This window comes from Silene latifolia, chromosome 4 (genome assembly GCF_048544455.1).
Source record: "Silene latifolia isolate original U9 population chromosome 4, ASM4854445v1, whole genome shotgun sequence".
Lineage (NCBI taxonomy): Eukaryota > Viridiplantae > Streptophyta > Magnoliopsida > Caryophyllales > Caryophyllaceae > Silene > Silene latifolia.
In genome coordinates, this window is record NC_133529.1 from 21,528,771 (window position 1) to 21,540,243 (window position 11,473).

General features: G+C 36.0%; 1 protein-coding gene across 1 annotated transcript; it reads right to left on the reverse strand.

The window, feature by feature from the left end:
• Nucleotides 1-7,405: 7,405 nt before the first annotated feature.
• LOC141653214 (putative methyltransferase PMT2) lies at nucleotides 7,406-10,920 on the reverse strand. Its single transcript, XM_074460904.1, has 7 exons — nucleotides 10,575-10,920; nucleotides 9,501-10,149; nucleotides 9,051-9,261; nucleotides 8,692-8,971; nucleotides 8,223-8,612; nucleotides 8,047-8,124; nucleotides 7,406-7,883 (listed from the first exon to the last, which is right to left on the reverse strand). The coding sequence occupies exons 2-7, from the start codon at nucleotides 10,140-10,142 to the stop codon at nucleotides 7,649-7,651; spliced, it is 1,836 nt and encodes a 611-aa protein (XP_074317005.1). The 5' UTR covers nucleotides 10,143-10,149; nucleotides 10,575-10,920; the 3' UTR covers nucleotides 7,406-7,648.
• Between the last annotated feature and the right edge of the window lie 553 nt (nucleotides 10,921-11,473).

Genomic DNA, 11,473 nt, shown 5'->3' on the forward strand with positions numbered 1-11,473 from the left:
AATGTGTGGGCTAACCGGTTGGCCCTTCTGGAGTTTCGCATCAAAGAAGCGACAGGTATGCTCATATGTGATGATTCTCGGTGCCTTTGAGAACTCATTAGTGAGCTTGGTGAAAATCTTGTTTGCACCTTGGGCAATGAAGCGTCTCTGCAAATTGGTTTCCATTGCAAAGATGAGTACGTTCTTTATCGCACCCGCTTCCATAACGAAATCACTATAAGCGAGTGACTCGTTGGCTCCTGCATTTGGGCCTGGGTTGACCGGTATTGGCTCAGTTAAATACCCGAGCTTACCGTCGTAATGGCGAAGATTCCGTAGTGCCGCCTCCCAGTCCGCAAAGTTGGACCCATCATTCTTCAGTCGCGTGGACTGATTCATTTGGTCCATGAATACTTTTAGCCAGGATGAACGATCTAGTGTGGCACTAGGCATTGGGATTGCGTTATTTCCAGCCATTTGTTGTAACAGTATTATTGATAATAAGCGTGTTCTACATCTGCGAAAAGAAAGAATAAAATAATAAGCATGCATCAATTTTATTTTAAGTCTAATGAACTAATGTCATAACGCGAAGACTCAAAAACATTTATACAATTGACCTTCCTCAAGAATTATATAAATGACCCCAAGACTCAATTCTCTGTAAATTGATAAGCTAACCTTGTTAGCTAATTCTACCGTTAGAATTCCCGTCGATAAATTTACGTAAATTCTATCTTTAGTCCATCACAATCACGAAAAACTCTTCGGACTATGATGTTGAGGTAAACTAAGTCAACACAACTACTTACCCAACGTAGAAGGGGTCATATTAGGCCTACCGACGAAGAAGGGACTCATAGATGTTTGCCCTTATAAAGACTAATCTCAATTTCCGGTTTTTTAGAGGAAGATCCCATCAACTATTTTTAATTCATTTTAAGTGAACTATTATCTAGCATGCGAGAATGATTTAAACTAAAGTGATGGCTTATAGACCGTGACATCTGCATGTCCATGAAAACTAACATACAACTATATGAGTCAATTTTCATGCATTTCAAAGAGTAAGTGGTTTGGTTTTAGGCGGAATATGATGCAATTACTAGCATGTGAATGAAAAGCAATAAAATGAAAAACGTAAAAAAAACAAGAAAAAAGTCCTAGTGTGGCCTATCCTATCAAAATGAACAATAAATACAAGTTTGGAATCCATCCTTGGACTCGAGAAGCTTGTCTTGATGTTCCATCTTGATCCATGTAGCGGGAGTGAGCTTGAATCTTCATCTTTAGTCTTCTTTGAAATTACAATAAATAAAATTACATAATTGACCTATTAATTACATTCTAATTTCAAAACCCAAAACTAAAATAAAGGAGATTCGAGATCTCATAATTACATAAAAATCATGTTTCCTTCATTACGAAAACATAATTGACTAAGGCCACACTAAGTATTACAAATTACAACCGATTGCAAAATTAAATACGTAAATAAAATTCATTCATTCGATTCATTCAACATAATTAAAAGCATCAACTAAAATAAATTAAACATACATAATACAATACATTAATTATGTTGATTAATTTATCCAAACCACCTATTTAAATTAAATTAAGTGACAATTCCGCAATTTAATCACATTAATTTGATTTCAATCCATATTAAACTTGTAATATGAATTCTATCCGTCAAAATTTTAAACTGCTTTAAAATAACTCGGTATCTTTAAATTGTGAACCGATTCACAATAACTAATTGGCCAAAAATAAAAAAACAAAAACCAATTAAAATTGGTTCGGCTGAAAAAAATAAACAAATTTTTTTTTTATTTTTAACAGCTACTACACGGCTGATCATAAAAAAAAACAGCCCCTTCTCCCTTTTTTTTATTCGGCAATTAAGAAAAAAAAAAAACTTCCATAATTTTTTTTTCCGGAAAAAAAAAATTTTCCTTCTTTTCTTTTTTTTTCTGATTCGGTAATAGAGAAGAAAATAACCTAAAAACGTTTTTTTTTTCACGGCATACCTAAAAATATGAGCCGTCAAAATTATTTTCCTTTTGCGGCAAAAAGCCCTAATACAAAAATTGATGAAGAACAAAGTTTATAGTTGCTAATAGAACATGGTTTAGCAAATGAATTAACAATCATGATTAATCTTATATGCTAAAACTATATAGCAAAAACAAGTTCTTGTATCAATGACATGATGATACTATATTTATTTTAACTTCATCTGCATTAAATCAAAATCTACCAATTCTCATATGATAATTTTAACCGATTAAAACAATGATATGACCTAAAGAAATTGGATATAAATCATCAAACAAAAGGAAAAACGAAAGAAGAAAAAAAAAACAGGCCGAAAGATAAAAAACTCGGCCAATTTTTTTTTTTTTTTTTTTTTAGCCGAAAAAAAACGAAACCCTAATTTTTTCGAGAATAAGGTTATTGTTTACATACAATTTTTATGAAAATCATCAAAATCAAAAACGTGGCCTAGTGCTCTGATACCACTTGTGGGAAATAAGTCTGTATACTTCCCTTAAACTAGAAGGATTATAACGATTTAATAAAGATGATCAATGGTCATAAAATAAAATACATAAACAAGAGTAAAGGATTCAGAAATAACCTTTGGTCCTAGCAAATATGGCCTAAGAACAATATCAAAATTGATATTCGCCTATTAGTTGCACCCAAGACGATCTGAGATATGCCCTTTGATTATGCTAGAAATCAATCTAAAATTTTCTGTAAAATTTAATTGTCTTTGTGTTCTTGTGATGAGAAAGAGGAGGCAAGGTCAAGAAAAAGCATTAGGTTAGAAATAATTCTCTACCTTTCTCTTATATAGACCGAATAACCAAATTAATTAGGAAAGATATTACTCTCCTAATTTTCGACCAATGTTGACCGAAATAAGGAATAAAATTTCCTTATTTTTGGTCTTTCAAAAAATATATAAACCTTTGGTCCTAGCAAATATGGCCTAAGAACAATCCCAAGACGATCTGAAGAAATAATTCTCTACCTTTCTCTTATATAGACCGAATAACCAAATTAATTAGGAAAGATATTACTCTCCTAATTTTCGGCCAATGTTAAATTGTCATCTAGTGAGGATCGAACCCATGACCTCTTGGCTTGTGTACCCTCACTATTACCACTATGACACATTCAACTTGTTGATATTAAATACAACTGATTATATTTAATTACGAATTAACAGATTAATTCGTCCAAACTAACCTTATATATATTTAATTAAATATAACTTATTATATTTAATTTACGAATTGACAGTTAATTCGTCTCAACTTAATATTATTTAATTTTCATTAAATAATTATCTCATAAACACATTAACTAACTTTTTAGTCATTTTGGGCATCAATGTAATTATATTTCTATAACCACATTTCTAAAATACGTCCTATAGGTGTGACCTTTAGGGACCAGTTGATCACCGCCATCTGTATGATAATAACGTCAAACTTTCTAGCAAGCCAACCATTATTAGGTAAACGTTAATCAACTGATTAAATATACGAAGTATACCCTTGTGAACCTGTAAGAGATTTACAAATGTTATCACACTAATTTGTGGAGGACACCACTCCAACATATAGCTCACAAAACTTGCCTCAATAGTGTCTTACTTTCATTCCGAATAAGCTAGATGAGATTTCTCTACACTTAGTATTCCTTCTCGTCCTATTTCCAATTATCAAAAAACACAACAAATTATAAGATTGACCTACTAAAGAATAGGTTACCTTTAGTTTAAAGGGTAAAGAAATAAGTATTTTCAATTTAAAAGGAACAATGAGGTAAATTGGAAGGGGTCATATATCAATAATTAACCACCAAAATTTAGGTAAATAATGAGAAATAATTACCTACAAAGAAGGTTTCAACAATAATCTGGTTTAACAACAATCGTCAACTTCCATCATCAGCATAAATAGCACCATCATCGCCACGTAACATTAAGATTCAAATAGAATTGGAAGTTTGGGGGAGACTAACCCAGAATACCTGATATTACACAACACGAATAAAGTGGAATGCAAAGATTTAGGGTTAGAGAAATAAAAATAAGCGGGAGCAATAATCAAGGTATATGATAAGCCCCCCAGTAAAGAAAAATGAAAACAATTAACAAAGAAAGGTAGAATGAGGCCATTGGAAATAAGAAACCCAATTAAAACCCGCCAATTAAATCAGTAGTCACTAAGCAAATGAATCACTACCTGTGCTTTGGCGCTGAGTAATTGTCAACCTTTGCGTTGTCGAGCTCAAGTTATCGCTCCTTCATGGCAGCGCTAAAAGCTACAATGTTTAGCAACATAGAATTCTACAGGGCACGAGAGGAAATTAGGATGAGAAACAAAACCCCTTGGCGAACAATTATAGTTTGGAGACATGACTTGCTTAGTAGGTAAGAGGTTATCCGAGTTAATATGAGAAGATGAGGTTAATTGTATTGTGTATTTTGAGTTAAAATGTAGGTCAGATTATTTTGAGAATTTGACTAATAGTTTGTAATTATTCTTATGAAATAACCCAATAATTAAAGCAAGTATACAAGACCCTATTCAACGCATCCCGACTAAAAGCGATACCTTTTTAAGCACAGGTGCCTGAACATGCAAGAAGTCGGCCTCAACACAGCTAGTAATCTGGAAACAAACTCAAAGCTTAAGGGCCAAGCCCAATTAAGATATCCAACCATTAGTCTGAAGACAGTACAGGTAAGCCAACGTTTAGCCTCAGCCTCAAGATTCTACAAGTAAGCTCCTACTCATAAACAAGGGAAGATAATCACTGAGTAGTAGGGAAAACCTTAAAGCGCTGCCTAGACCAAATTGGCGCCTCCCCTGGCTGCACCGAATCTCTACTACCCAACACCTCCAAATTTAGGCTGATATAGCTGAAGATATCTACCTGTAAATTAAGAAGAGATTAGGATATTGGCACATAATTCCCACTCCCAGACCCCTCACCAACGACAATCCCGTACACTGCAACCACATATACATGTAATACCGGCCCAGGAAAGGAAAACAACATCGATGAAGATGTCAGAGCCAGTGATCTCCCACCAAACTATCCACTGTCAATTAGGCTAGCGAGACCATTACCTGCTCTTTGGCGCTGCCAATGCGGCTGACAAACACAAAGCACCATAGGAAACAGCTTGACAGTCCTATCTATCACGCCAAATCTGCAATGCTTAGCATGTTAAAGAGCGAACCAAGATATTGAGTTCAAAACAGAATATAAAAGCGATGTCGAGGAGATAGAAAAACGGGAATATATGAAGGTTGAACACGGCGGAAGGGAAATAAAAGGTTTACCCTGTAACTGAGACGGACCTGGAGCGTATTCTGCCCGACTACATTGGTGTTCGACCTCTTTAGTTACTTATCATAACCGGTAGGTAGTTGGCCAGCAGAATTCACCTAAAGCAACCAGTGAGACAGCAAACCAATACGACCCAGAAAGTACGAAGCCCAGGAACCATCTCAACCTAAGCGCAACTCAAACATTCCTTCAAAAATAAATAAAGGAAAAAAATAAAAGCACCGCCAGTAAAGAGAGAGAACAATCGATAACGGAATATAATCGCAACCTAAATAACAATCGGGTAAAGAAATGCAAATTGGCGAGTGAAAGATTGAGGAAACAATAGCACATACCAGTATACCACACAAAACTAAGCTTCCAACATTCCACTCACACATATGCTAAAACCTAAATATCAATGTGATTATAAAATCAAAACAATCAGAACTTCCGGAATTAGGTTAAGAACATTGATAAGGGGAAGACGAGATTTTTGATGAGTAAATTGGCGTTAAGAACAATGATAATGATGAATCAGCATTAGAACCAAATGATTTCCCAGACAAAACACTAAAATGAATAAACACCGAAATCAAACTAAAAGTAATCAGTATAAACAACAATTGCTTTTAAAAAGGAGAAGATAATACCTGATAATCAAATAGCTATACACAAAGGAGTGAGAAGCTAAATCCTCGAGAATTAATGAAGGGCTTACCAAAACGCTGAACGAGAATAGGGCAAGCTGGTCGAAATTGAAATCGAAACCTAATTTAAAGAAAGGGAAGATATTTTTCCTAGGAAAGAGAAAATGAGGATAAGAAATGAATACCATAAATGGAGAAGTTCATCAAACCGAAACCCTAATATAGAAATTGCAGATTTGTAGAATTGAAGTGAAGCTAAGAAGTAAGAGGTATGTCGGGATGAAGAGCAGAGTGAGAGGATGAGTGAGTAGTGTAGAAGAAAGGTGAGTGAGTTATCAAGAGAAAATGAGCGAGTAGTGTAGAAGAAAGGTGAGTGAGTTATGGAGAGAAAATGAGTGAGCAGTGTAGTTAGTAGTGTAGAAGAAAGGTGAGTGAATTATCCAGAGAAAGTGAGTGAGTGGTGTAGAAGACAGGTTGGTTAGTGGTGTAGAAGAAAGGTAAGGAAGAATGGAGGGATGAGATGTGTTAGGAATTAAGGGCTGAGATTTTGAGGCAACTATTCATAGCTACAGTGTTACAACTCCAAACTTTTATAAGTGTATGGATAAGAACTCTATTGCTACGTAAATAAAATTTAGAAGTTGACTCAAACTCTTGATTTTCTATCTATGTAGCTTAAGTTTTATTTATTCATTCAATTAAAATCCTTTTAAAAAATAATTAGGTAATTCGAAAAAACTGGACTCTCTGTAATCGCTCGAAAAAGATTGATTGATTGATTGATTGGAGTTCAAAAATAAAATTCTTGTTTTGGTTTAGAATCGAATTCATCGATTAAAATTGTGTAGTAAAATTAATGAAGTTTTATTAAAAATAATACTCGTATATATTATTAACAGTGATGTGTTTGCCTTTGATCATGGCCAATACCAAAAGGTGAAACAAAATCTTAGACACATTATTGGGGGAATAACATATATGTGGAAGGATGGTAACGATATAGTCCTATCACCTCAAAAGTAGTGGTTGCGTTGTGTACTGTAGATCGTGAAATGATAGTGGTTGGAGTTGTAGTAAGATAATAGTGTCTAACTTACAGCTTATTTGAGATCGTGATGGTGTTGGTTGGAGTGTTTGGTGCAAGACAATATTGTGTTCGGTATTTAGCTGATTTGACAATGGTAGTGCTTCCAGTTGATGTAAGATAATCGATATTTTTACGGTATTATTTATCGTGTCTAACTTGATCAATGGCATCACATAAAGTATTAAAGTGACAAGTTGGTGACAATTTTAATATATCTTAATTAGACTAATTGAATGAACAATTAAATAGAAGAGTTTTTTTAAAGTAAAGCTATTACATCAAATGACTACTTATTTGAGTTTAAATCAGAGAAAACAAAATGAGGCATGAATGATTAACAAACAAATGGCAGCAATACTGACCATATATAAGGCATCAAGGCACCTTAACATTTACCTACAAACTCTGAATGACTAAATATCAATGTCTTATTTTGCACAAGGATAACCTAATTTAACGGTCAGAAATGAATATCGTGTCTAACTGAGGGAACAAGTGCGGATTCCCTCGTCATCCAAAAAAAATGTTTTTGACAAAAAGGATTATATAGTATCTTATATTCTTGCTGAGTTATTTAAGAAGATGAGGTAGAGTTGTTTTCACCAGCTACCCAATATTGTTTGACAGCAAACAAGACTTTCTCCCTTAGGAGAGGTCCGTCTTCGTGGTCTACCATTCGGGTTTTCCACCTCATTCCACCGGCTAGTCGCTTTACCTTCATCAATACATCAACTTGATCCCTGAATATCACTGCTCCCTCGGGTCGCAGGATCCGATCCATTTCCAACAGAATGTCTTCTGGATTACACCTACAAATATACAAAAAAAAAGGGTCCCCTCAACTTTATTATTGTTGCATTCAAAAGGTCTCGAACTTGAAACCTCGAGTTAAGCTATTTCAACCTTGTGCTAATTCATCTAAGTCGGGTCAGTATACGAGTCAGGTCAATATGAGTAAGACATAAATCTTACTTGTTCTTATAGAGACTGAACACTCCATAAGCATGAATCAGGTCATATGTCCGAGGATATGTCGAAAAGGCTTCACACCTGTAGACATCAGTTCGGAACCACATTGCTAACTTAGGATCCTGAATCATGCATGATACAGTTAAATCAAGGAAAAACCAGTAGCAAAAACACTTTACCAATCATGATATATGCCAATCAGTCCGCGTTCAAAAATGACGCCTAATGTATCCGTTTCTGCTATAGTAGGCACAACATTCATAACCCATAATTGAGGTGAATCAAGTACTGCAGCAAAACTTCCTAGACCAGCATTCATGTCCATGATGTTTCGGTATCTTCCTGTATCAATCAATTTGTTAACCCTTCTGTAAGAACTTACATGCTTAGACCATTCTTTGATATCTTCTTGGTATGATTCAGTGGAGACACCGGGAACTGATCCACTCTCGATCCTATCAGGAACTGCATTAAGCCTTTCTGGATATGGCTTCCAGTCTCCTCCGGCAGCTGCATCTGAAGAACTTGTATCGGGATAAGGAGTTATACATGCTTCCATTTTCTTATACCTGTTGAGCATCACAAACAGGTGAAAGGTATCCGTGGAAAACGGGTCATTTCAAGTTAAGGTCAAGACGGGTGATATACCAGACATCAGTAGCATACTGAGATTCACAAATGGTGGCACGAGAGACGCGTTCCTTACAGTTCTCTCGTTTTCTCCAAATAGCAATCTCACCCTTTTGAGATTTCTTCTCCCAGCATAGAAGTTCAGCAGTCTCTTCAATTTTCCTTTGTTCTTCCTCGAGCTCTTCCTTGGGACGTTCCCATGATCTGTAGTTGTTTTCCCAGTTGATGGGTGGACCGGAGAGTACCCAGTAACCCCCTGGTCTCAGCACTCTATCCACTTCCATCATATATATTCCACCTATACAAACAGTACATAATTTTGACATCTACGTTAGCTGTTTTAATGCTGACGAGTTCAACTATTCGAAATCACTCACCGTTTGCACCCCAAGGAATCAGGCATCTAGAACAGTGAGCCATATCAAATGATCTAGGAGCATAAGGGAGCTTTATTGTTCCAAGAACACCGATAACAGCAGGCACTCCTCTCTCGAGAGCAAATTGAACTTGTGCTTCATGTGAGTCTCTTGGTGCAAATGACATAGCTAATACATTTTTCTTAAACAAATATGCTCCCCAACTTGCAACCTGCACACATCACACAAATCCAACAATTCTTGCCTAAGACAAACTAACTACTGATTTGGACCACACAAAACACTCTATCCCACATGAAAATGAATTTTGACCAGACAAAAGCTTCCAAAAAAGGAAAGGGGGAAGAAAATCCGACTACCACAGAAAAGGAAAGAAGGAAGAAATGAGCGACTAGGAACAATGTAACAACTCAGACTACATGTAAAATAAGGAATGTAAATCGGACTAACCCCACAACCAGTGTCGAGAGCAGTTCTAATCAAGCCATTATCCATAGGAATAACCGAGGCCAGATCGTCAATATAAGCATCAGCACCCTGAGGAAACTGAGTTCCACCACCAGGGAACCTAAACACATCTCCCTCATACTGAATCCAATTTTGGATAGCTTTCTCGATTGTTAAACTTTTATAAGGCGCATTAGCAAAAGGAACATAATCCCGGCTCTGAGGCCAAGAAAAAGGGGTTACATACCCCTTAGGTGCTGGAATCAGACACCTCAGTTTTTCTTCCTGCGGAGGACAATGTCTTTCTCGATAAATCATGTTTTCTCGAGGAAATGTCATGGCTCTAGCCTGGTCTTGACAAGGGGTGTAGTCAGTGAACCGGTCAGGACATGGCTCGAATTTCTGAAGTTGGGCTTTGAGTTCACTACTGGAGGCAATTTCGCCATCATGTGTTTCGAAGTTGAGATCAGATAAGATAGTACAGTCGGTTTGCTTGGTGATTTGCAATGCAATGCTATCGCCTTTACCAAACCCGCTTCGCTGCCATAAACCCAATGCATAGAAGAAGCAGCATACTCCCAATACTATAAAGATTGATAGAGGGCTCCTTGTTTTGTTATCCCCTGAGTTTCCCTTTGTCGCCATGCTTTACCTGTAAAATTACGTGATCTAATGATTACGGAGTATATATTTACAAATCTAGACAGACATGAACCCGACACAAAATCAGCGTGTTGGGGTTGAGCTTTTCATCAACCCATTTATGTACATGGGACGACACGAACCAATTCAACATGGAAAATATGATTATGAATATTTCAAAAATATGAGCTTCATTAATTACATTCCAATCATTACAATGATAAAGTAATAAACAAACATTTCATAGGAACAATTGAATGCAAATAAAATCATAGATCTTGAGATCATCTTATTATGCCTACAATTATAGCTACGTAAAAAGTAATATGATGATAAGATTGATAACATGTTAACATTGATGGCATGTATGATATACACACGAGGAAAAACGATAAACAAATGATTGAAACGAAGTGCTGATCTACATGATATTACCAATGAGTAAGGAGGAGAATGGTGATGGATTGATAGGTGATGATGATCTTGGTCGCCCTTTCAAATCAATATTATTATTATATCATATACTTGATCGTGCGTATATGTGTGTGTATTGTGAATTTGTGATATATTTCTTCTACTACATTTGATTTGCATTATTTAGGAATTTCGGATCATACGAAGGCAGATAGGCAGTTAATCTTTGTGTTGGGTTGAGGTTGTTGTGTACATCAACACTTTATTTAAATTGCACCTCCTTGGGAAACATGGAAGAGGATCAATCGATCATATACTATGTCATGTTTCGTCCTTTTTTGGACCAAAAATCACAAGGTTTAGGTTTGTCACTATGAGATAGGACATTAGACGTATAATCTTTTTTTCCAAGGTTCATCCTTTTCAAAACTATATTAAATTTATCAATTTTCTCGTAGGTTTTATATTAATCAACCGAGGTATTACCGAGGGTATATACAAAATAGAGCTGGCAAGTCTGACCAGAGCAACCCGACCGCGAGCAAACCTCACTTGACGGGACCTAAGACTGTAGTAGTATTGCAAGTTGCAACCGACCAGACCCGACCCAACGATGAACCGTAACCCGACAAACCTGGTTAAGGTAGACATGAAACCAAACCAAACCTAACCAAGATGACTCGTAACCTGAATTGACCTGATGCATGCCTCTACCCCAACTCGACCCAACAACTTATTGGACCTGATAGATAACCAGAAATTGACACGAAAGCTTATTTGAAAGCTACCCCGAACCGAAAGATAACCCGACATTGACTCGAGATACTACTCAACATTAACGAAAGTCAAAGCGATAAAGACCGAAAGATAACCAATACTATTAAGGATTTTTATATTTTTTTTTTTAAAATTAACTAACC

What these genes read in the sequence shown, in the direction of transcription:
- LOC141653214 (XM_074460904.1), bottom strand. Translation starts at nt 10,142, where the DNA reads ATGGCGACAAAGGGAAACTCAGGGGATAACAAAACAAGGAGCCCTCTA. An exon ending in CAGTATGCTACTGATGTCTG is followed by an intron (nt 8,613 to 8,691) that starts GTATATCACCCG and finishes GATGCTCAACAG; the next exon opens with GTATAAGAAAATGGAAGCAT. An exon ending in ATTGGCATATATCATGATTG is followed by an intron (nt 8,125 to 8,222) that starts GTAAAGTGTTTT and finishes TGATGTCTACAG; the next exon opens with GTGTGAAGCCTTTTCGACAT.